At 37.5% G+C, this 27,836-nt stretch overlaps 1 protein-coding gene across 1 annotated transcript in view; it reads right to left on the reverse strand.

Moving 5' to 3' along the window:
* The window catches only part of LOC150097977 (transient-receptor-potential-like protein), a 192,748-nt gene that overhangs the window by 92,052 nt on the left and 72,860 nt on the right, over window positions 1–27,836 (reverse strand). Inside the window, 1 exon segment of the mRNA XM_090406648.1 lies at window positions 2,680–2,795. Coding sequence (XP_090262774.1) covers window positions 2,680–2,795 — 116 coding nt within the window.

A 27,836-nucleotide genomic window follows, 5' to 3' on the forward strand; every position in this document is an offset into this window, starting at 1 on the left:
ATCTGTTTCCTCTTGATCTCTGGTCATCCCATTTCTTTCCTGCCTACACATGCTCTCACCTCCTCTTGGAGCATCCACCTTTCTCACGCTGTGTACCCCTGTCCACCCTGAGCCTCCCCGTTTCCCTGCTCCTCTTGCACACTCATTCTCTCATTTTCTATACTCATACCACTCACTTCCCCATTCATATCCACTTCTTCAATCTCTCCTATCTTACTCTCCTGCTCTTCCACATCACTCCCCTCTCAATCTGATTCATTCTCTCTATTCACTTCTCTACCTTCCAGCAGCAGTCTCTCCAAGCGACTCCCACCATAACCACTCAAATGCAGTCCATCGCTCCCATACAGCTCACTTCGTCCCTCAAACTCATTCCACACATTAACAAAAGCTTCCAGGGGTCTCTTGTCCTTGTTCCTTTCTCTTGATCTATCACATGAAAGAACTGAACCCAGTGTCAATCCTATAACTAGCCTCTCAACAGTTTAAATGTCTCAATCATATCACCTCTTCTTCTTCTGTTAACCAAACTCTGCAGTAGCTAACATAGTACAGTCCTGATATCATTTTTATTAACCATCTCTTCATCCTCTCCAAGGTTAATTTATCCTCTTCAAATCCCATTGAATAAATCTAACCACATTAATCCAGATGTAGTCTGATCGTGGCTTTATATATTGGAACCACAACTCTTCTGTCTCTGCTGGTTACCATCCTTATCAGTATTTCAGCATCCCCCCCCCCCTAGATTACCTTCATCACCTTTGCAATATGTCTTCTAAGCTTCAAGTTTCTATTAATCATCATCTCAAGGTCTCTTCCCTCTTTCCACTTCCTCTAATATAGCTTCCCATTGATGGATCCTGAACTTCAACATGTTACATTTTGTAGCATTCAAATATTATCCCCATTCATACTCTCATCTGTCCAGCTTATTCAAATTTTCCTGAGAGGTTACCACATTGGTACTATTATTAATAACCCTTCCCAGCTTCACATCATCTGCAAACAACTGAATCTCTCTCTCTCTGCAGGCCATTGACAATGTCATTAATATAAATGATAAACAATACAGATCCCAATACTGAGCCCTTAGGGGCCCCACATGTAACCTTCTGCTTCCTTGATATTGCTCACTCCTAACCATTTCTGATACCTATCAGACAGCCAATCTCCCACTCCTTGGTGATCTTTTTCATAGCCAGACTCTCATCAAAAACTCAAGTCAGTTCCTTAGCACATACTCTAAAAACATCTGGTGAAATCCCATCCACTTCCTTTAACCCTCCCCATCCCTCTAGTAATAAAGCCCTCTTTTCCGGGATGAAATATCCCAATAAATTGCTTATTAAACTCTGCTATGTCTTCTGCATCAGTCACTTTACTCCCAGTTTTGTCTTAATATCACTCTTCCACAATCATTTCTCCTTCTATTGGCCACATACCAAAAGAATTCCTTTGGATTTGCCTTCGATCTAAGGGCTAATAACCTCTTTTTCATCTACAGTTCTTATTTGATATCATTAGTCATCCACTTTACAACAAACTTGTTCTCTTTTTCACCCAAGGTATACAACTTGCCATTACTGTTAATAAATATTTCTCCACTCTTTCCCATGCACTAGTGACATCTTGTCCTTCCAATTCTTCATTCACATGGAACTTCTCCAAGCTTATTTCTATGATTATTATATTCACCTGCCTTATAATTACACGTAAATGCCTTTCTTGCCATTTATGCTGATGAAGGAAACGACCAGACTCTCGTGTAATTCTGGAAAGCATTCAATATTTATCATGCTATTAAAAATATTGCTGTGGTTTGGGATGAAGTGATCCCTCAATGCATGAGTGGCATATGAAAAAAGACATTAAAAAGTTTGTGCACTTTGGAAGTTTGAAAAAAATGAAGACCTTTGTAAATTGAGTGAAGAAATTTTGGGCCTGGCAAACAACCTCAATCTCGAAGTGAATGATAACAACATAGTTCAACTCATAGAAAGTGCCTCTGAAAAGTTGACCAAAAAAGAATTAGTTGAACTGGAGGAATAAAGTGTTGCAGAAGAGGAAGAACGAGAAAAGGAAGAGGAAAAAAGAGAAACAAGAGGTAGTTAAATAATTCACAGAGAAGGGTCTTGCAGAAATTCTCTCTGCAGTTAGTGATGTTCTCAAAATGGTTGAAGACATAGATCCCAATGTTGAATGCTACTTTTTAGTAAAAATGAAAGTATATGATGTATTTGCTTGCTATAAACAAATTTATGATAAAAAGAAGAAGAGGAATAAGCAAAGCACATTGGACATGTTCATAGAAAAAACAAAGGTTACACCAGAAGAGCCGCAGCCTAATCCTTCACATAGGAAAGGTAATGAAGATGTGATTGTGGAGGAAGATTTGGGTGATCATTCTCCTGTTTTATAGTGGTTGTAACTCACAATACAGTTTTATAATAAGGCTTAAAAATTAAAATGACAGTATACTTACTACTGTTAAGTCCCTAACCCCTATAACTCTGTTGATTTAATGTATCAACTTCAGTCCAAACCCACTTACGTCCTGCCTGATGGAACAGAACCTCAATGTAAGTCGAGGGATGACTGTATATCCCATGATGAATATCTACAACGAGTCTTGTTAATCCATGGAGGTTAAGAAAATAATAATATTTTTAAACTTACGCAAATATATTCCCAGCAGCAAATAAACCATCAGCAATCAACATTGGATCAAAATCATCCCATTCTTCACGAGGTATGTAGGCCGCCATGTGATTGATATTGATTTCTTTTTGAGTCTGGAAATATAATTATTAGAAAATAGGATATATTATGTATGTATATTATGATAAAACATATACATATATATATATATATATATGTTAAAGTTACCAAGCTCTCACTAATCCGAACTAATAAAAACCATGCGCGTTCGGATTAGCGAATTTTCTCCCAAGAGACAACAATAACTAGTGTTTAAGGAAAAATAATCAGATTTTAATGGTGCATCAATTTAATTCTGTAAATAAATGAAGTAACTGATAGAAAAAAGCTACCGTATTGTAATGTAAAACAAAAAAAAATAATACAGTACACCAGTTTATTTTAGTAAAAAATTTAATTTGCACGTACCTGTACTGTATTGAGGATTCTAATTTAATAAAATTGCATAGTTCAGTACATAACTTAATTTGTGTAAAAAATATCACTTTCTTGTACATAACACAAAAAAGTTTCACAAAATAACACAAAAAAAGTTTTTTATTTCTTTGTAAGAAAGTCACTAATTTTCTTTTGCTTCTTGGAAGTTAAACTTTTTTCAAATGCTTCTTCTCGGAGCTACATCAGCAATAAAAATTTTGTGGAGTGACGTATCATTCTTCTTAACACATTCTATATACACATATTAAAACTGTCAAACTGCCTCTTCACATTTTTCTTTTTTTTCTTCGAGTTCTTCACCATCATCTTCTAATTCATTCTGTAGCATCATAATAAATTTAGTTTAATCCTTTATCCAAGTGTGAGCAAACAAAGTTTGCGCCTGAAAGTATCTTCAGGACTGGGGTAAGGTGGTGCAACACCAGGACGACTCCTTGCAAAGGTGGAGCAAGCTACTAACACTCCTATCTCAGTATCTCCCATAATGCAAAACACATCTCCTTGCAGATATGTCTAATGTTATGCATTAAGGGAAGGGCCACTACCCAGACTAGTTTCGACCTTTATTGAGGTCTCTTCAGTGGGAGCCAGGCCCAAGTGGAGATACCAGCCAGAAGCATTAGTAAGGTCATCTCTACCTATAGGAGTTGCGAAATGGTGTGCCACCTTTTTAATAAATTACTCTGGATTTAGAGAAAGATGTTGAAAGTTTATTTTTCACTTGGTTAGATGTGTCTCATCAGTGGGAGAGGTCTCCCAGTGAGGTCTCCCACTGAAGAGACCTCAATAAAGGTCGAAACTAGTCTGGGTAGTGGCCCTTCCCTTAATGCATAACATTAGACATATCTGCAAGGAGATGTGTTTTGCATTATGGGAGATACTGAGATAGGAGTGTTAGTATCTTGCTCCAACACCAGGACGACTCCTTTGCAAGGAGTCGTCCTGGTGTTGCACCACCTTACCCCAGTCCTGAAGATACTTTCAGGTGCAAACTTTGTTTGCTCACACTTGGATAAAGGATTAAACTAAATTTATTATATTCTAACCAAGTGAAAAATAAACTTTCAACATCTGTTGCATCATATTTATAATTTCAGCATCTGATTTGATTTCGAATTCACTTTCGGTTCTACCTGTAATTCATTCCGCAACATCTGTTTGTGAAATTTCAACATCTGGATTTATATTTTTAACCTAATTATGCATGTTTTGAATTTCCTCTTTTTGTGTATATTTGCGATTCATGCCGACAATACAGTACGTACTGTACAGTATAAAAAAGCAAACGTGAACACACAATACATCAAAATAAGCCTCCAGTATAACCGTATAATCGACAGTATGAAACAAAATTACTGTACTGTAGAAATAATATTTAATAATTATTAAATAAAAATAATAGTATACAATATAATAATACGTAACAAATAAAAGTTTTTTCCTTTCACACCACAGTTCGGATTAGCGAGATACCACTGTATATATATATATACTTTGCAGAAACAATGGATTTTGTATAACATTGTCTGCAATATACTTGGCTACCTTCAAAATACAGTAAAACCTCGATATAACGGACTAATTCTGGCGAGGAGGTGTCCATTAAATCCAAAAGTCCGTTATATGTTATATAATAAAGTAGATTTTCCGAATGTAGGTCTATAAAATGCATACATACATAAACCATTCACTGCGAGTAAATTTATTTATTTATTTATTTGTATGGAGTTGCCTCCCTTTTTCTCTGCCGTCCCTATTAGGGCAAGTTGAGCTCCCTCATGGGGGATAAGTATTTATGGCTGTAGATCCATGTGTGTTCTTGGGGCCGGTTTGCCTGCTTGCGGGATGAAAAACGCCAGATAAACTGGTGAAAAAAACCCTACCGCCCGCACCCAAGACCGGCTAACTTGGCTATGGCTGAGGAAGATCCTCAAATTCCTCACGTCTTCGATGGGAATCGAACCTGTGACACTCCTTCCCCAGTCATATGGTTGCGAAGCGCACAGCCACTAGGCTAACCGCACAGACACCGCAAGTAAATAAATGCAAACTAGCTTGCGTGGCTTACTGCACTTCAGAACATCAGCCAGCATGCATTAAAACTGCCGCAGAAAGTCATGCCACACGACAAAAGAATCAATTGTAGCGCGATTGGTGTGATCACATGCTAATCATTCGCTGAACATGTTTTATGAGCAGTGACTCATTTATGTCAGCTAAATTATTACAGTATTTTTCCAACATATGGCCTATTTGCCAAAATTTATTAAAAATAACAGGAAATTAATAACCTGTTAATTTAATTATAAGTAAATCCTGATTAAATTCATTTTAAAATTAACAGTGTATTAATTTTCACATGACATGCGGACTAGAAATTTTGTCCATTAAATCCGAAGTCCATTAATATCTCATGCTCTAACTTTCAGTAACAAGTCTGTCATACCTTTTTTTTTGGGGGGGGGGGTCAAATTGTTCTTAGCAATTTTTGAGATGATGCACTAAGGTTTCCTACTTCTGTCTACTGCAGAAACTGAAGGAAAGCTCAATACTATCCAACAAGTACTTAACACTCATACAACTTTCATTTCCAATGAATTTGCACGTGCTGATAATTCTCTACTATATTTTGGTAATGAATTGTACAGCACACCTGGAAATATCTTGTTACATCATGGACTTCTGATTCTAATCTATGATTTGGACACTGACATACCATATTTACTCAAATATAACTCGTACTTTTTCCCCCAAAATTAAAGTTAAAAAATCGTGGTACAAGATATATGTGGAGATTTTTGGAAACCAAAGTTTTTTAGACAAAAACGAAAGCGAGGTTTATAATTAAATTCTCAGTATTCATTATAATTTATAATTGCTCACATTATTTATAAAATGAATGCATTTAAATTTTAATTATCAAAGTTATTTATGCGATCGGCCGCTCACGTTCATCACACGATATATTTGAATCTTTAGCGACAGTGTTCTGTAATTAACTTAAAACAGTTTCATTCTTGCTTGATCTTTTATCATTTCATAATCATAAGATCTTTGAGTTTATCATAAATTTGAGTTTAAAACCAACACTGTAACTTGAAAGTTTCTCCATTTTTCAAGTAAAAATGATCAGTAATTTACAGTACTTGAGATACATAATGAACAATCCTTCATGAATGACTAATAAGAAGTGAAAGCGGAGCGCAAAACAGACAGAAATGGTAGGCTGGTAGAGATAGCGCAGCTATGAAGATGTTCATATGATTGGTGCAGTATTAACAAAAGATCATGTGACTCAACAACAAAGGCAAGCCAACAATCGTTGAGTTGAATTGCTAATTTTCTTCAACCAACTTCCAAAATACCTGAAACTGCCAAAACAACATTCTCTATAATTTCTTAGTTTTAACATGTTCACGTTGGGGTGTTATTTTGCATGTTTATCATTCCAACGGGACTTTTCGTTACCATTTGTGAACCGCTTCCACATTGCACAGGCGGGCTCAGCTGACACAAAGTTTCAACACTTCCGTTAATTTTTATTGCTACTTGTTTGCATGCCACTTCTGCGCTGGGCTGGTGAGGGGACTCACACACACACGTTATAAGGCATGTCAGTTTCAATTCTTCGGTAGAATTTTATTCGATGTTAGCCTTTTTGATCTGTGATTTGTTAGCATCTGTCTTAATGACATCGAAAATTTCAAATGCAATCAAACAAACACTTATTTCATGTAATTAAACATTTGGACAATTGTATTTAGTTAGATGCTATGTTTGGCAGTACAACATAAGTTTTGCTTGAGTCTATACAGCAAGTTTCTGTGGGAGGGGACATATGATTCATTAGTTAGTACCAATTTTATCCCACTTGTCTAATTGCACTATTTGTTGACAAATATATTACACAGACTGCAAATGTCTCTGTACCTTATTCAGTGATTCAATAAAATTACTTGTTTCTCTTGCATCTGCAGTATAGCTGTTGGGAGAACATTTTGTTTACTGCAGCGATTGAGTTACTATCACCCTGACATGAACATGTTTAAACATTTTTTCGTGTGCGAGGTACATGCAAAACTTTTTCATTTCTTTTTTTTTTTTCATAAAGTAAAATCAGGGGTGTGAGTTACACGCAAGGGCTAGTTATATTCGAGTAAATATGGTAAATAAAACCAAATTAATATTACTCTTTGCTTATTTATTGACTGATTGGCACTATGAACTGTAGTTCAGCAGAAAATGAATTTTCCAATATACTTATTTTTTTACCGCCTTTTGAAATATGTCAGTAGAAGTTTAAAAGATTCATAAAGATATCAAATCATACTTAAAATTATATATTATAAAATTTTTATATGTTATAATGCATTCTGTTAATCAAGAATAATTTATGTGAACAACACAGTAGAATTCAAAACTTCACAAAGTTTTTTAATTAAAGTGCTTAGTAATTAAAGTTACAATAGATTCTGTTTATGAAAAGAAAATTTGGAGAAAAATGAAACTTTATTCAGTATCCTGTCTATTGCATAAATATAAAAGCATATATATAACTGCAAGAAACTCGATACAAACAGCATTACATATTCATTCTTAATGTTTGTATTACATGCAGTAACACAGACTGTACATCAAGTATTATTATTATTAACAGAGAGACCTTCAGGGAGTCAGGGACTAATTGAAGGAAGCCACATACTACCTGCACCAGCTGTCACATCTCTTCTTTAGTTCATTCACACTACTTGCACATACAACATTCAATAGCAATCCATTCCAATTGTGTACTACTCTATGATAGAAAAATGTAGCTCTCACGCCCCCTCTTGATAGCATTCATTCTCAACTCCAAAAGATGTCCTCTCGTCCTTTCCCCCTCCTCCATAAAATGAAAAGTTCCATCTATTGATATCCTGTATGACCCTTTCATAAGTTTGTAAGTCTCACTCATATCACCCCTCTTTCTCCTGTCTGCTAGTGTCTGCAGTCTACAAATTCTCGATTCTGTCTACATAATTAGTATTCCACAATCTTGATTTCATTTTAACACTCTCCTTTGCACTCTCTCTCTCTCTCCCCACTGTATCTTAATCACCACAGAAACCAGGAAATCTGATCTGACCTGGCTCAAAATGACCTCCTTATCTTTACATATAAAGATTTGTTTCAGCATTCCAATTATTCTCTGAACTGTATTTGCAAACATTGCTATTTGGCCCTTGAACTTCAACTTTCTATCTACTAAAACTCCAAGATCCACAGCCTGATCAGTTTTGTCTAGAATAATCACACAAATATAATACGATATTGGATATCTCATCACACTAAAGTGCATGACTTACTAACATTAAACTGATAGCAAATTTCACATGCCCAAAATTTCAGCCTATTCAAATCATTCTGCAAGTGCTGCATATTTTTAATTTTTTTTTTTGTTATCCAGGCCTCCATGGAGTCAAAAGACTCATCATGGGAGGTCGTTTTTAGGAAACACAAAGTTTATCATACCACTCCTTGAACCCATTGACCGTTCCCGCTCCAACCACTCTCTCAAGCAATGCATTCCAAGGTTTAACCACCCTCAGCTGCATTTCTGATTATCTTCACATAATCAGCAAATGGCCTTAATGTCATCTGTCATATCTTTCCTAATGTCATTAATGTAAAGACTGAATAACAATGGATCAAGAATGATCCTTGTGGATCCAATAATCCGATCCCATATCTCCAATTTAAGTAAGCCTTCTGTGTTGTGTCTGTGAAAGCCTTAGCAAAATCCAATGCTATCATGGGGTATCCATTCCCCTTGTCTAACTCAATGGTAATATTATTATAGAATGTGAACAAGTTGCTCAAACATGACCTTCCCTTAGTAAACCCATGCTGTTTATTGCAAAGTATAGATTCACTGTCAACCTATTTCTGTATGTGAGCCCTAACCAACTTTTCCAAAATCTACACCACCACTTCAGAGATACTGATAGATTGATATTTGGATACATCAGTCTTTGTGCCCACTCCTATGGACTCTTCCCTGTTCTGAGGCCTAAATTATACAGCCTGGTCAAAGGAATAGGCAGTTCAACTGAACACTCTTATTATTATTATTATTACGTGACACCTCCAAGGAGTCCAAAGACTCATTGAGGGAGGGCACCTACTCTACAACTCTCTGTCTCCACCACTCAATCCACCAACTACAGCAAACTGCATCATCTAAACCACCACCACCACTAGCATTTTCAGAGACAATCACAAACATCCATGCTCACGTCGGAATTCAAACCCGCAGCCTTTTAGCTGGAGAGTGGATACACTAACCACTTGGCCAACCAGGCCGGTATCTGTGAATTAATATTCATTATGAATATTCACAAGTGAACATAGTGGTATGTTTGAGCTGTGCTAAGAAAAGTATTTATAAATAGTGTATAGTGTGAATTTTTTTTTTTACATAAATTGTGCTTCATTTTTTTCATGCTGGATACCAGTGTCCTTCAGTAGTATTTGTTGTTTGAATTTTGTTTGTTTATTTGTAATAAACAAACAAAATTTGTTTATTTGTTTATTTTGTTCCTACTGGTATTGCTTCTAAAAATGGAATCCATAAAGAAGTGCATGTTGGCGACATGGAAAGCTTCGGCACAAAGTTTGAGTTGTGCCCTGGATTTTTTCCAGTGGATGGAAAAATTGTGAAAATTGCCTCATGTATGCACTGAAATATGTCAAAGATTTTTGGGCTGTTAGAGCGAATGAAAATAAGGAAGCATTAATGTATTTAAAAAGTGTATTGATAAGTTAAAACAATTAGAAATGGGAGCTAGAGTCAAGAACGTAGTAGAAGTGTTTAGGCAAGAGTTAGTGAAAATGAAAAGTGAAATAAAGCATCTGGAAGATGAGATTAAACACCTAGAGAAGAGGTCAGCTAATGTGAATAAGAAGGTGTAAGTTAGTGTTATGCGGAAAGTGTCAAAGGATAATTGCATCTTATTGTATCGAGACTCAATCATTAGAGACGTCATGACTAATACATTACAAAAAAACATGCTTTTCTGGTGGAACAATGAAACAAATAACTGATGCTTTGCAGAGAAGAAAAGAGCAAGCATCAGAATTAGGTAGTTGTGGGCAGAAATTACTTAGTTTGTGAAAAAAAATGTTTATAGCGACTTGAGGAAGTTGTTGCTGCAGGTAAAGGATAATAGTGTTGTTGGAAAAGTCATCAGTGTGTTAATTGATAATAGTGAGCTGAGAAGGAGAGCAAAGATAATGAATAGCAAGATGGCTGAGTTGTGCAAGACAAAGGGGACTCAGTTTATGAATGTGTGCAGTAAATTTAAAAGAAAGTGGGAAGAGCTTAAAGTTGATAAATTGCATTGAATGGGTTTGGTGTCAGGCATTTAGAAAGGCTATTATTTGCTGAGAAGTCACAGAAAAAAGAAGTTAATGTAGCTAATGATAAAAAGGTACTTGTGAGGCAAGATAGCACAGCTAAATGGATTGTATAACAGGAGGAAGATGGATACGAGGCTGAGGAAGTGATTGCAGCAGCACAAGGTGATGGAATGCATAAAGGTCAAGATGAGACAGGTATGAATTGCAATCAGAGTCAGGACCAGAGAAACAGGAGTGGTGAAATTGAAGAGAGAGAGAGGTGTGTGGTATAGCAGCTAGAATAGAGACTGTTGGTCTGGTAGAATGGACTCAAAGATACAAGAATTATTATGTTTCTATACAAATGTGAGGGTGCTTAAGGGTCAAAGCTGTATAACTGAGAGGAGACCTCCACATAGCCTTTAAAGGAATGCGGAACCGACCAGGGCTTCTGACCTAATGCCCAATCCTCACCTTCTCGTGGTGCACCCTGTTGGGTATCTACTTGGATACTGAACGAACAAGGATGGGCTGGCAATTTGGGATTTAGCCGACCAAATTGTATTCTTATTGGTTAAACCAAAATAAAAAATGATGGTACAACATGACAAAATTTCATGCCAGCTGGGGCATCGCCCAGTTAAACAAGGCCCCCGTTGTTTTCACCAGGGAACCAGGGCAAACAGTGAAAAGTCAGCTACTGGAACAAATCTGAAAACAAACCCCAACTCAACATCACCAGAGTTAAAGATCGGTACTATCAACGTAAGAAGCCTGAATGGCAAAGAAATGGAGCTAGTTGAGGAATTAGATAAGTACCAGATCGACATAATAGGGGTGACTTAAACAAAAAATACCAAAACTGGTGAGATCTTTCTGAGCAATAAATACAAAATGTTATATTCAGGCAATGACAATCAAGGAAAAGAAGGAGTAGCCATAGTATTCAACACAAAATACGAGGCTAATCTTCTTGAATGGCAGTCAGTCTCAAGTAGAGTAATGTGGGCAAATATCAGAATGGGGAACTGGATAATGAGACTTATTTGTGCCTATGGTCTCACAGAAGGTTCTACTAAGGCAGACATGGAGGAATTTTTTGATGCTTCAGAAAAAGCAACTGACACAATGAAAAAGGAAAAGTTGGTCCTTGTTGGGGATCTAAATAGCAGAGTAGGAAATGATTGTCAGGCATACAAAAAGATTTTGGGAAAATTTGGAGAAAACAGCAGAGCTAATAATAATGGCAAATATCTGTTGGATTTCTGCTCAGGACATGGACTCGTTATTACTAACACCATGTTCCAACATAAAAATGTGCACAAATTCACATGGAGAGAAGAGGCTAGGAATAAGAAAAGTCTCATTGACTATGTTATTGTTGATAGTGATGTTTTCTCCCTGGTGCAGGACACCAGAGTGTATAGAGGATTTGAAATTGGAAGTGATCACAATTTAGTCTTGAGCAAGATAAAATTGAATTTCCTATTGAAAAGAATAACATGTAAGAAAGTTTTAAAGCGAATAAAAGTTGAACAGCTCTCAGATGTGAACTGTAGACTAAAATACACAAAGATTATTGAAGAAAAAATGAAAGAGTTTGAGAACAGGAATCAAACCTTTGAGATTCAGTGGCAAACTCTGAAGAAAACATTGATTGATTCTGCCAGAGAGGCATGTGGTGAGGTTGTCTGTAAGGATAAAAAAATCAGAACTCCCTGGTGGACACAGGAAGTTAAAGAGGCAGTGAAGGAAAAGAAGAAAGCATATCAAAAGTTCCTGTCAAATAAGTCAGCTTGTGCTCTTAGAGAATACAGAGACAAATGTAAGAAAGCTAAACAGTGTGTAAAACTAGCTAAACAAAAGTCATGGGAGTACTTTGGCAAGAATATAGAAAATAAATATCAAGAAGGTGGCAAAATATTCTGGAGGTTGTAAGAAGCTTAGGAATGGAGGAAAGAGTGCTGTAAAAGGAGTGCTGAAACTGGGAGAAAAAGATATCCTTGAAGTATGGAGTAATTACTTTGAAAAACTGCTAAATGAAACAAGCAGTGATGACAGCACAGTGGTAAAAAACACTGACCAGGAATGCAGTCAGGAATACATATCCATACTTGAAGTAGAAAAAGCCATCAAAGGCTTGAAATGTGGAAAGGCAGCAGGAGTAGACGATATTCGACCAGAAATGCTGAAGCATGGTGGTATAAGAGTCTTACAGTGGCTGCACTGCATAGTTCAGAAAGCCTGGACAGAGGGACGAATTCTTGATGATTGGAGTAGAGCTCTCATAGTACCCATATATAAAAAGGGAAATAAAACTGAATGTGAGAATTATAGAGGTATTTCCCTACTGAGTGTCCCTGGTAAGATCTATGCAAGTATACTTGAGAAACGGTTGAGAAGAATTGTGGAAGAAAAGCTTGGCGAAGAACAAGCTGGATTCTGGCCAAACAGAGGCTGTCAGGATCAGATCTTCACTTTACGACAAATAGTTGAAAAGACATGGGAATATAACAAAGATCTGTATTTAAGTTTTGTAGATTTGGAAAAGGCATATGACAAGGTGCCAAGAGAGAAGCTATTCAAAACGTTACAGTTGTATGGTGTCAGTGGATCATTACATCAAGCAATACTTAGTCTTTATTTGAGTAAGTCAGCAGTTAGAATTGAAGGAAGTACAGGAAGATGGTTTAATGTTAAATCTGGTGTGAGACAAGGATGTACATTACCCCTCTGTTATTCATTATCTATATATGGATCACATTATGAAGGAAAGTGGTATTAAACATGATATGAAAATTGGAGATGTTAATGTCAGCTCTTTGCTTTATACGGATGATGTTATACTTCTAAATAAATCTGCAGCAAGTCTGCAAGATTCTCTGACTAAATTGAATAGCTGTTGTAATAGATATGGTATGAAGGTCAGCAATAAAAAGACAAAGACAATGAAAATAGGCAGATTCATTGAAAATGCCAACTGTGTTGTGAATGGAGAACCTGTGAAACAAGTAAAACATTTCAGCTATTTAGGCACGATTTTTACTGAAGATGGTAAATTAAATATAGAAATAGACAACAGAATCAGCAAAGCTGGTATGGTGGGAAGTCAATTGAATAAATTCATATGGAATAAGAGAGAAATTAGTCGGAACACTAAATTAGCTGTATACAAGACAGTGTTCAAACCAGTTTTAACTTATGGATCTGAGAGCTGGGTCAGAAGTAAAACACTTGACCAAAGACTAGAGACTGTAGATATGAGAGTCCTGAGAAAGATTATAGGCGTGAACAGATGGCATCAATGGCAATATCATATTAAAAACGAGGATATTAGGAAAGAACTTGACATTGTCAGCATCCAGGAATGCGTTAGCAGAGCTAATCTCAGGTGGTATGATCACTTATGGTGAGGAAAGATTAGCAAAAAAAGTGTTCTCTGCCAGGTAGGCAGCAAAATGATCCAGAGGAAGACCAAGATATAGGTGGATTGATACAGTACAAAGTGCCTTAGACGACAGAAATATAAGATCTGATAATGTTGGAGTCTTGACAATTAACAGACTGATTTGGAGGAAAATTGTAGATAGGAAATGAATAATGATGTAATTTTTTTCATGTAGTACTATCATATCCTGTACACCCGTTGATGGTACATGGCAGGAATTTGATGATGATGATGATGATGACAAATGTGAGCAGTATTTGAAATAAGAGAGATGAGTTTGTTGCATTGAAACTTGACTGTCTGAGGATGATGTGATGTCAGAGATGGAAGGATATGGAGGATATAGAAATGGAAGGATATACAAGATTTCGGAAGGACTGAAAGGTGAAAAGAAGAAGGAGAGTGCTGTTAGTGATTGCAGTGGAATTGTGTAAAACGTAAAAGTTGAGAGTACACACACAGATATTGAATCTCTGTGTTGTAAAGTTGAAATCACAAGCTTGTATATCTGATAGGATGTTGTTATAGGTCAGGGAATATAGAGAATACTGACTGTGAAATGTTTAGCAAATATAGAATCGAAGGAGGAGGAGATAGATAGCATACAGGAACAAGGTGAGTGAGTTTGCTGAATTTCTGAGGGATAAATATCTTAAGAAGCACGTGAATGAAACAACTAAATGCTTTAATGTTTTGGATTTGGTGATAACTTCACAAGATGTAGTTGTTAATGAGCTATTGACATTGCTGCCAGTTGGTAAGAATGATCATGAGGTACTTTTTTGGGAAGTGGTGAAACAAGAAAAGGTTACTGCCAAAAAAAGGATAGACATGGAAGTATAAGGTGGGTGATTATGGGAAAATCTGAAGCCAACCAAGCATCAATACATTGAATAGATTTTTATTTATTTTATTTCTGTGGGGGTTCTCTCTGTTCCTCGACTTCCCCTTAGGACTAAAGCCCTCCTAGTGAGGGATTTAGTATGCATTTTATGACTGTAGATCCATGTGTGTTCATGGGCCAGTTTGCCTGTTCTGAGGGATGAAAAATCTGAATTTCCTGGTGAAAAAACCCTCTACCTCCATATCAGACTGACTAACTCACCTTTAGTCGAAAGTGACCAGATAAAGGTTCCACAGACAAAAATCGAACCCAAGTCTTTCCGACCAAAGAGCTTCGTCTATACCGATTGAGCTACGGAGGCTCATTGAGTAGATGAGCTCTGCAGAAGAGAAGCTGACAGTGCAGAGGAATTCATAAGGCAGAGTCTGATGCAAACAATGCATTACTGTATACCAAGGGTTAAGCAAGTAAATAGAGTAGGATTGAAATGGATGAACAGTGAAATCAAGCTAGCCGTGTTGGAAAAGAAAATATTACAGAGGAAGTACAAGACAGTTGGTGGCAATCAGATCCATGAAGAGTATAAAGTGAAGGTTAGGAATGTGATGATCATGGTAAAGAAAGAAAACATGCAGTATGAGAGGAGGATGATGATTTATGGTTTTAATGGTGCAAGGACAGCAAAGTTCATGCAGTATGAGAGGAGAGAGTGGCTGGTCATTGGGTCAAGGTTAATTGAAGGGAATCTTCCACTGTATGGCAAGAAAGAAGAAAAATAATTATGGCAGGTTGAGACTGGTGGTTATTCGTTGGACAAAATGTAAGAAAATGCACAAGTGCTGTAAGATTTGAATATTCCTAACTCAACAATTCTTAGCATAGTTAAAAAGCAAAAACTCTGTTGGTTTAGTCACATTGTGTAAATGGAACCGGACAGACTCGATCACCTGGTATTGAGGACACTATGGAGGGTACAAGACCCAGGGAAAGACCAAGATTAACATGTCATAAAGTCCTTCCAGGGATGGCCTCTTGTCATCACTCCTTCCCTCTATTCAACCAAGAGAAAGAACTCCCCAGTGTCAACCCTGTAACCACCTCTCAACAGTTTAAAAGTCTCAATCATATCACCTCTTGAATTGCATTGGACTTTCAAAGCTGTCAGCATATGAAACAGCTTAGTTTTGACAGAGAACAGTGGAAAGTTCTTATCCACATGGAACTTGACCTGTCTTGAGGATGGAAAAGAAGAAAAGAGAGAGAGAGAGACATTGGTGGTTAGTGTCATGGAAGCAGAGTGACTGTTGCCAAGGATATTATTATTATTATTATTCAGGCCACCATGGAGTCAAAAGACTCATCGTGGGAGGTCCTTCCTAAGAACATAAAGTCTGTCAAGACTCATCCGGGGGAGGCCCCCCCCCTAAGAAACACAAAGTCTATCATACCACTCTTTAAACTCATTGACCGTTCTCGCTCCCACCACTTCATCAGGCAATGCATTCCACAGTTCAACAACCCTCCACGCAAAGAAACCACTCCTTACCCTCTTGCTCACAGTTTCCTTTCGTAACTTCCAGGGATGGCCTCTTGTCATCACTCCTTCCCGCTGTTCAACCAAGAGAAAGAACTCCCCAGTGTCAACCCTGTAACCAGCTGTCAACAGTTTAAAAGTCTCAATCATATCACCTCTCCTTCTTCTATCCACCAAACTCTGCAGTCCACATTCCCTCAACCGATCATCATAACTATGCTTGTACAGTCCTGAAACCATCTTTGTCATCCATCTTTGTATCCTTTCCACAGTTAATTTATCCCCTTCAAATCCTGGGGACCAAATCTGAGAACAATAGTCCAAGTGCGGTCTGATCAGAGACTTATACAATGGAATGATAACCCTCTTATCTCTGCAGGTCAGTGTCCTTCTCATAATTGCAGCAATCCTCTGTGTTACCTTCACCACCTTTGTAATATGTCCCCTAAACTTCGGGTTTCTATCAATCGTCAACCCCAGATCTCTTTCTCCCCTACTTCCTCCAGTATAACTCCTCCCATAGAGTATGTAGCATCCCATCGATGTTTCCCAAACCTCAAGACCTTACATTTTGCTGCATTAAACTGAAATCCCCATTCATTTGCCCATCTATCTAGCTTATTTAAATCTTCTTGCAGGGCTACCACATCTGCACTTGCACTATTACTAATAATCCTTCCCAGCTTCGCATCATCTGCAAACAACTGAATATCCCCTTGCAATCCACTGGCAATGTCATTGATATAAAGGTTAAACAATCTAGGTCCTAGTACTGAGCCCTGTGGGACCCCACTTGTATGGCAAGTGGGGTCCCACAGGGCTCAGTACTAGGACCTATATTTCCTCTGCCTCCTTGAAACTGCTCCACCATACAGAACTCTCTGATACCTATCAGACAGCCAATCCTGAATCCATTTGACCAATCTGACATCCAGATCCATGTGCTGCAACTTAAATATCAGCTTATCATGTGACACTCTGTCAAATGCCTTCGCTAAGTCTAAGAAAATTGCAGTATATGCCTTTCCCTCATCTAATGTTCTTGTAACTTTATTATAAAAGGCTAGCATATTGCTAAAACAAGAGTGCCCTTTCACAAATCCATGTTGACTCTCACAGATAACATTACCCTCATCTGCCCAATGCTGTATACGGTCCCTCACTACTTTCTCCAAGACCTTAACAACTACTGATGACACACAGACTGGCCTACAATTAGACACTTCCAGTCTGTTACCACCCTTATGCAATGGCACTATCTTACCTTCCTTCCATTCCCTGGGCACCTTACCAGTAGCCAGACTTTCATTGAAAAGCCAGGTCAAAGGCACTGTCAGTTCCCTAGCACACTCTCTCAAAACTCATGGTGAAATACTATCCAAATTTTTGCTTTACTGATATCCAGAGTACTCAGTATCTGAAACACACTCTCCTCCTGTACCTCTAAACCTCGAACCAGCCCTATTCCTCTAGCATTAAAACTGACTCCTCTAGGATGAAATACTCCAATAAAGTGTTCATTGAACAATTCCACTATGTCCTCTGCATCAGTCACTCTATTCCCATTTTAATCCCACAATATCATTCTTCCACAGTCATTACTCCTCCTGGCCACATAGCTAAAACATTCCGTAGGATTTTCTTTGGATCTTAGGGCCAATCTCCTCTCTTATCCCAGTTTCACTTTCATTACCACACTAGTCACTCTTCTGGCCTGTGTCTTATATTTTTGATGCATCTTCTCTTCACCTGTCTCCTTATATCTCTTCCATAGCCTCTTTTTCGCATGTTCCTGTTTAATAATGTTTGTCATCCACTTTACTCCAAATTGTGTCCTCTTCTTCACTCGTGATATACAACTTACCATTGCTGCTACCAAATATTCTTTCACAATTTCCCACGCACTAATGATACCCCGCCCTTCCAATTCCTCCCTCCATGAAACTCCCGAAGTTGACATCTAAGACTATTATAATCACCTGCATTATAATTCCACATAAGTTCCCGTCTCTTTGATACTCCTGCATGTCTATTCATTTTCCAAGTCAAAACCATATGGTCACTCTCTCCAACTGGTAGGAGAGATGTCAACTCAGTTATTATCAACTCTTCTGATGCTATAACCAAATCCAGAACTCTTGAACCTCTTGTTCCCTCTGTTACATGTTGCCTAAGACATTTGTCCCTCAAGAATTCTAGAAATTCCATTCCCCTATTGCTACATGTATCTTCCTCTTTCCAATTTATACTACTATAGTTAAAATCTCCCATAACAATCATTCTTATTGCAAAAACTTAGCTGTCTAAACATCTCGTGGTCCCCATCCTCTGTGCTCCTGGGTCTGTAGCAACACCCCACTAAATATCCTGTCTTGCCTACCTCTCCCTCACACCATACACTCTCAAAATCATTTACCTCACTTCCTTCCAAAGCCTCCACTCTTAGAGGACATAGGTCATCACTTATCATAAGCAGTACCCCACCACCATGCTTTCCCCTCCTATCCTGATGAAAAATGCTATACCCAGCGATTTCTATTCCTGTTGTTATATCCCCTTCTGTCAACCACGTCTCAGTGATCCAAATAATTTTTGGCCAGTCTGATGCTATCTGCACCACCAATTCCTCTCCCTTATTCCGGATATTCCTGGCATTAGTATAAAGCATATAAATGCCATTGTTTCTATACCCAGCATTATCCCTTCTAGACTCCACTGGGCTCAGTGTTACCTGACATCGTCTCCCTTCTCCCAAGTATCCATTCCCACAAGAGGCCACCCCTGCTATCATCCTCCCTAGGACACACTGACTCGTTCAGAAGAGCAATCTCTCCAGATGCCTACGTCCTTCCTCATTCAAATGTAAATAGTTTCTTGCATACAATTCCTCTCTTTCCTCAAATGCACTCCAAGCATCCACATATACCAGTCCTCTCTTGTCACACATTCTCGCTGTTATGCCATTCAATATCACAGCTCTTCTGCTCAGCTCATCATTATCATACCTAGGCAACACGCACACTATTTTTCCTCTCTCTGTCTTCTGGAATTATCGAATGAGCACTTTATCAGCATATATCATACTGGTGTAAATGATGCCATGCAATATATGGAAGCAAGGCAAGTATTTAGGAGAATTGAAAGTTGAAGAATCAGAGGTGTATCAAGTATTGATCGGGTTAGATGTTAATAAGGCCGTAGGAATGGATGACATATCACCATGTATTCTGAAGGAATGTGCACAACAGTTAGCTATGTCCTTGATTTGGTTATTTAATGAACGTCTTGCAGTGGATAAGGTTCCTAAGGAGTGGAAAGAAAGCAAAACAGTACCACTCCACAAGCATGGTTCTAGGACAGAAGTTTCCAATTATAGACCAGCCTGTATAACTGCGGTTATAGTCAAGGGAGAATGAGAGATTGGTCAGAAATGGAATACAAGATTGGGTTGAAGGACATAGCATTCTTTATAATGGTCAATATGGTTTTGTAAAGGATAGATCTTGTTGTAGCATTTACTTGAATTTTATGATAAGATGATGAGCATATTAGTTAAGGGCAAATCATATACACTGATATTCTTGGACCGTGCAAAAGCATTTCATAGATTACCACATGATAAGTTGGTATACAAGTGGCAGAGGATTGGAATAGACAGTATATTGGTTAGGTGGATTAGAGGTTGGCCCTCTGAATGATACCAGCAAGTTGTGTACAATGGAGCAGTTTCTCAAAAAAGGAAGGGTAATCAGTGGTATGCTGCAGAGTTCTGTGCTTAGTCTCCTGCTGTTTAACTTGTTTGTAAAAGATATATCATGTAGACTGACTTGGGATCATCAGCTGTTTGCTTATGATGCAAAGTTGGGAAGAAATATAAGTCGCACTTCTAATGTTAATTCCCTTCAGGAAGATTTAAATTGTCTTTTTTGACTTGGACAAGGAGGGGGGGGGGTTGTAGTTTTAATATTAATAAATGCAAGTTGTTGTATTTAAAGGTGCAGAAATATAAGGCTGTGTACTATATCAACAGTGCTATACTGTCAATATAGTACATCCAATAAAGTGGATGAGATTCAAGATTTGGGAGTTTAGTAGGCTGAAGCTACTCTACCATGTACTCTACCAAGCTACTACTCTACACTTGGATAATTGTGCTCAGATTTAGTTACCAGGTTTTCAATGTGATGTGGAAACATTGGAGAGAGAGTCCAGAAAAGAGTGACTAAGGCAATATCATGACTTTGGAATGCTGGCTATGGAGAAAGATGGAAAAAATGTGAACTGCAGAATTTGGTGGAATAGGAGGAAAAGAGGTGATATGATAGAGGTGTTTAAGTTAGTGAGAGGGGACTTTATTGGATTAATCCAAAGGGAATTATAAAAAGAATAGAAGGCCAGATGGGAAGAACCAGAGGCCATACCTGGAAGTTATGTAACAGTGTCATGAAAGAGGGGTATGAAGAGTAGATTTTTTACATGTAGAATTGTCAGTGAAAGGAATGCATTAGCAGAATATGTTGTTAACACAGGAATGCTGGGGATTAAGATTCAGTATCATAGATATGTTGTCAGGTGAATGAACCTCCCAATGAGTCTGCCGACTCCATGGAGGATTTAATAATAATAATTAATATGCCCCTTTCACCGCGCGGTTAGCCTAGTGGCTTTGCGCTTCGCAACCATATGCCTGGGGGAGGAGTGTCCCAGGTTCGATTCCCGTTGTAGACGTGAGGAATTTGAGGATCTTCCTCAGGCATAGCCAAGTTAGCCGGTCTTGGGCGCGGTCAGTAGGGTTTTTTCCGCCAGTTTATCTGGCGTTTTTCATCCCGCAAGCAGACAAACCGGCCTCGTGAACATACGCCTCTACAGTCAAAAATATATCCCCCCAGCGGCAGACCAGGCGACGGGTCGGTTGGGAGTAGTATTAACAAGAAGTTGCATCTAAATAACATGCGGACCCTGCATAGGAAGCGGGAATAACGCGTAGAAGAAGAAGAAGAAGAATTAATATGCCCCTTTTCTTGGAAGTGATCATGGACTGCATTGGCTGAAATTTTCATGTGCTGTATTATTTTAACTTTATCTTTTATAATAGTTTTAACAATTTATTGGCATAGTTGGCCGGGTGGTTAGCTTACCCACTCTCCAACCAACAGGTTGTGAGTTTGAATCCCACTGTGGACATGGATGTTTGTGATTGTTTTCAGGTTGAAGATGAATTTCATCACTCGGTGTGAGACCACCGCCCGGCTTATTGGAGGCCTGAAGTGGCTGAAAAAGTTCCATGTTTGGTCTATAGAGCAGATTTTCTGGAATATGTAAAAATAAATAAAAATTTACCAAAATAAATGGGGGGGGGAAGAAATCCTCAGCACACGCACGGTACAAATGAACTATAGGTTTAGCAATAACCTTTCATGGGTGGTAACCACATTAAAAAAAATAATAAAAAAAATTGAATCATTTATTTTTGTAAGCACGAGCAATGCTTACAAACTTATTACATTTTTTTTTCATGTCATTTAATAATCCCCATTAAATACTTATTAGTAAAAGTATTAAGTATTAATAAGAGATGTATTCTCATCACTTTTATGTTTCTCATGCATGTTTAATAGTATTATCATTATTATTAACATCTGACCTCCACGGAGTCAGACTCATCATGGAAGGTGTACACTAGTGCACGCAATGTCCATCCAATTGTGCTTTAAACTGATTCAATGTGTCTACGTTCACAACACACTCAGGCAATGCATTCCACTCACCAACCACTCTTCATGCAAAGAACCTTCGCCTCACTCCTCTGCTCACACTCTTCTTATACAGTTTCCAGTGATGGCCTCTTGTTCCACCCCTCTCTCATTCTATGAAAAATCTCTTCTATGTCAACCTGATAACAACCACTGACTAGCTTGTAGTCTCAATCATATCCCCCCCCTTCCCTCCTATTCACTAGGTTTTGCAACTTACATTCTCTCAATCTGTCCTCATACTCCACATTCCAAAGACCACTGACCACCTTTGTGAATCTTCTCTGGACCCTTTCCAACATATCCTCATTTCCATGAAAACCTGTTGACCAAATCTGTGCACAATAATCCATATGAGGCCTGATCAAGACCTTATACAATGGCATAACCTCTCTATCTCTGCATGTCAGGGTCCTCCATATCATTGCCATTATCTGATGTATTTCTTACCTTGTTATAGTACATAAGTAAATTAGTGAAACATGATCTCCTTTTAACAAACCCGTGCCGATAACCACAGAGAATACTGCTGTTATGAACCCATTTCTGTATCCTACTTTTCACCAATCTCTCCAGTACCTTCACCACAACTCCAGATATATAGCAGATATACCAATCGGCCTGTAATTTGAAGCTATAACCTTATCACCACCTTTATGCAGTGGAACAATTTTACCCTCATTTTGTTTACAAGAATTACTCATCTAACAAGACACAACTTGCATTCAAGGTAGGAACAAAAAAATGCAATGACATTATCAGCTGTGCATCAGTTCACTGGAAAAGCAAACTATTATATTAAAATGGAGGATATTACGAATCCATCCATATTTTTTAAAAGCCAAATATAAAAAAGTTTCAAAAATTTACCAGAGTACTTATGAGAATATAATCTTTGGCATCTTAATTGCCTCAGTTTGTACTTCTTAAGATGACAGCTCTGCCCAGAAACCTATATGTTTGCCCAATAAAAGTGAAGCACTGGCAAATTTTTGAAACCTTTTCAAGTTTCTTTCTATATTTGGCTATAAAATATGGCTGGATCCATAATATCCTCCACTTGAATAGCTTAGCTATGCTAAACTGAAGCCTTTCTGCTCTATTTTTAGCCATCTAATAAATGACTAAAAGATAGAGCCAGAATGCTCATATAGTGGTGCTAGATAGATGCCTTGTTAGTCTTAAGTCAAAGTAATGCAACTGCTCATCCACATAACTCAAATAACTCGAAGACTTATTGTAATGAGCAACTTTCTACTCATCTTTACCCCTCGTATACCATTACTCCCAGGCATACCAGGCCAACTCCACCATTGCTAGTCCCAAGCCCTGGATGAGAAAGGAAGAGAATTGTACTTGTGGCTAGCAACCACACTATGTAAAAAACATATTGCTACAGAAACCTCAACCATTGTTGGAAAACTGACACAAAACCAACAGGGAGTAGTACTGGGGGATATGAAGCAAGCCCCATGTTAGAAGCCGACAGATGGAATCCCCAAGAAAAAACCTCTTCAGCCCAAAATTGGATGCTGGAATATTAGGACTTTGTACAAAAGTGGAAAAGCTAATTCACTAACCAGAGAAATGGACACATACAAAATAGAAATGCTAGGTCTAAATGAGACAAGATGGAATGGTAGCAGAGAAATCAAACTAACAACAAACCAATGCATTTTATATTCTGGAAACCAGAACAAGGACAACACACATAGCAAAGGTGTAGCTTTCATGCTAACAATAGATGCTAGATGAGCACTAATTGAATTGAAACCAGTTTCTGAAAGAATCATCAAAGCTAGATTTAAAACTGAATACAGAAATGTGACTTTAATAAACATATATGGACCAACAAACAATTCAAAAATAGAAGAGAAAGAAGACCTCTATGATATGCTGCAAAAAAAGCAGTGGATGAAGTAAAAAGTAAAGATATGCTTTCAACTATAGGGGACATGAATGCAAAAGTGGGAGATAGTAATGTGGGATATGAATGAATAATGGGAAAAGAAGGTTTAGGAAACTAATGAAAATGGGGAATTCCTAAAAGACTTTTGCACTTTCAAGGATATGATCATAGGATGAACCTTATTTAAACATAAAGGCATCCATAAACAGACTTGGATATCACCTGATAATAAATCAAAAAACCAATTAAACCATATTTTAATAAACAGATTCTGGAGAACTTCTTTGATGGATGTAAGAATTTGGAGAGGTTCAGATGCTTTTACAGACCACTTATTATTGATTGCAAAAATAAAAAGGCAAGAACCAAAGAATTATATATGATATATCCAAACTGAAAAACAAGGATATAAAGACAAATATAAGGTAAAATTAAGGAATAAATATGGAAGCCTTATAGAACAACATAAGAAAATAGACATCGAAGAGAACTGGGAAAAAATAAAGAATATATTTATAATAATATTGCCGAAGAAGTTCTGGGAAGGCAGAGCAGGAATCACAAACAATGGATCTCTGAAAAAAACATCAACTTATGTGAAGAAAGGAAAGCTTTATAGAATACACTTCTGCAAAGTACAGAAGAAAATGAAAGAAATAGGATAAATGAAAGATACGAGCTTAAAAATGGACAGGTAAAAAAAAAGTGCAAGAAAGATGGAAGAGAATTCCTGGAGGAAATGTGTAAATAGGCTGAAGCAGCAGCAAATAAATTTGACTCAAAGAGGTTGTTTGGAATAACAAGAAAGCTAGCTGGGAAGAGTTTTAAAAGAGAAGGACCTGTAAAAAATTAACAAGGAAAGTTACTCACAAATGAAACAGACATAGAAAAAAGATGGGTAGAACATTTACAAGAAATTTTAAATGGAGAAATAGAAAACCTAGAACAAGAAATACCAGAAACACCAGAAGAAGAAATACTCAAAATAAATATAGGAACTATAACTAAACTAGAAATAACTCGGGCAGTAAAGAAAACAAAAAATAATAACGCTGCTGGGAGTGACAACATACAGGCTGAACTACTTAAAGCAGATATATAAACACTACTGTGGAAAATTTACACCCCTGTATTTAATGAAATATGGAAAAAGGAGGAATGGCCAGAAGACTGGAAAACAGGACTTCTGGTGAAACTATCAAAAAAGGGAGATATAACACTTTGTAAAAATTGGAGAGGGATTTCACTTCTAAATGTCATAAGTAAATATTTACTAGAATATTGTTAGAAAGAATGAAACAAGAAATTGAAACTAAATAGAGGAAAGAACAGGCTGGGTTCTGGCCAAACAGATCTTGTATTGACCAGATAATAACATTAAGAATAATTATTGAACAATCAATAGAGTGGCAGAATAACCTATATTTGGGATTCATTGACTTTGAACGTACATTTAATAGCATAGACAGAAAGACTATATTGTTATATCTTGGGTGTCTGTGTGACTGCCTTATTGTTATATCTCTAACTGTCTTTTCTTTAGCCTTACAGTTAACATAAATTTTTGTATCACTTAATATCAGATATTCGTTTGCCGACGAATTTGTATTAATTAAAGACTGCGCCAGCCGGCAACTAAATTCTGATATGTCATCCAAGAATACTTAAAGGAAATGTAGGGATCAAGAAGTAAGCAGTCGTGGTCCCAATTCTTCTATCGCTAATGATTTCCCCTTAAATGCACGGTACGAAATTTTCCAAACGGTAGCTCAAATCCGCAGAAAGGATGACAAACTCATTTGATTATATTTTAAGAAACACATTTATTATTGCACAAAGACAAGTATACATGTTAATCAAATCCTTAATCTTAAAAGAGTCTGGGTTCCCTTTTCTTAATTAATCACAAACAAAACTTCTATACTATAGTCCCTTACTTGACATAAATTCCTCACTTCTAAACGTACATCTATTCTCAGACTCTTATAACTAAGTTACCTAATATTATCACACATGTAATATTTCATATATACACAAGACAACTCAATACTTCTGACATGAATTTCTCTAGGATAATACTTCTTAATCTTACTTAATCCCCCCTCCAAAATTTTAGTTAACAATTAGTTACGTTTTGACCATATAACATTACTGTTCTTAAATCACACAAACAGTTCGGACCTCGGCCTCCTGCTTGGCTGGAGCCTAATATGCTTCCTTCTCAACTGTAGACAAAAGTGTCCAAATCGCAGACTGTTCCTATAACACTACACAGAAAGAGCATGCTTTCTTAACTTCTGTTTCCCTACTCTTCGGTTACTTTAATTCAACATTTAACATAAGAAAATCTTCCGCTTACCGTTCTTGCCTTGAACTGGATACTTTGGTTGGCTTACTGTACCTTCACTGATGGCGGTCTTGCTATTCCTTTGTTTCCATATTATGAACCGAAAAACACTCATACACAGATTTGGACACTGACGTTGATTTCATCAGTGGCTCTTTCTTCTTATGGATCTGAATACATTGTAGTTGCAGCCTTGGCCCACGTAGCACACATAGCAAGGGGGGGGGGGGGAATCTTGCTACACATGGCGGCAAGCTCTACACAACTCTCCGACAGGACCAGGTGCCGACGAAACCCGGAGACAAGAGAGCGATTCGAATTCCCGCCGAAACCTTTATACTCCAAGACAGCTCCCTCACGCGGTGGTGTCGTCACGCATATGGCGGCTGCCGAATGGACGCCGTGGCTACGAACTGCTTTTACATGGCTTAAAGTTTGCTCTAACTTATACATATTTATTTGGCAATTTATACATGATTTTATATTTTAATTCATTTACAACTATTCTCTATTAAACTCATGGGCTATTCTAACATTGTTTAGAGCTTACACATTTGGATATTTACATGTACTTGGATTGTAAAAAGGCACATTCTCTGTCTGGAGGCATAAGCATGTCCTTATACTCTTCTTATGAGGTAACTTAGTGTTGGGTGGGAAAAAAGGATGACTCATCATTTTATTCCGACACAACAATATGGAAGTTAATTAAACACTATGGGACTTCCTAGAAAATCATAAACCAAGAAAACTCATGAAAAATACAAAACAAATAATAAATAATGGCAAACTATCAGAACCATTTACAACATACACAGGAGTAAGACAAGGATGTATACTCTCCCTTACAATCTTTCTGATTGTTATTGATTGGGTGATGAGGAAAACATCGGAAGAAAGAAATGGCATTCAATGGGGATGGTCAAATAAAATCAACAACCTGGTTGATATATGCCTTTTGGCACAAAAACACCAACACTTCCAAAATAAAATAGATAATTTAAATCAGGAAGCAAATAAATATGGATTGAAAATAAATCAGAATAAGACTAAAGTAAAGAAGTTCTCCTAGAAAGGCTTAGACGTTGATTGTATATGTTTACTAAATAACTTAAGGAAATTGCAACGTACAATAGCATATACATTAAATTAAACTTTAATATATTTCCAATATTTCGGCAACGTCACATTGCCATCTTCAAAGGAACTTACAATAAAGACACATGCACGCAAGCACTAAACACAGTAAATGAGAAACGAAGCGAGGAAGCTATGGTTTCCCTAAAAGTCCTGATGGTGGCCCCCTAGCGGACTATGTAGGTATTCTTGCCCATTGAGCTGAGGGTCTCGTGATGTAAGCCTCCCAAATTTGGGGCAGTCTCATGCAACTGAATTTGTTGAGGTTTGGCATGTTTCTTAGGGCTGAAGCTGATTCCAAGAATAGCCTTTCAAATTTAAACTTGCT

This window comes from Typopeltis vanoorti, chromosome 16 (genome assembly GCF_054136105.1).
Source record: "Typopeltis vanoorti isolate ZY-2024b chromosome 16, IOZ_Tvanoo_1.0, whole genome shotgun sequence".
NCBI classification, from domain to species: domain Eukaryota; kingdom Metazoa; phylum Arthropoda; class Arachnida; order Uropygi; family Thelyphonidae; genus Typopeltis; species Typopeltis vanoorti.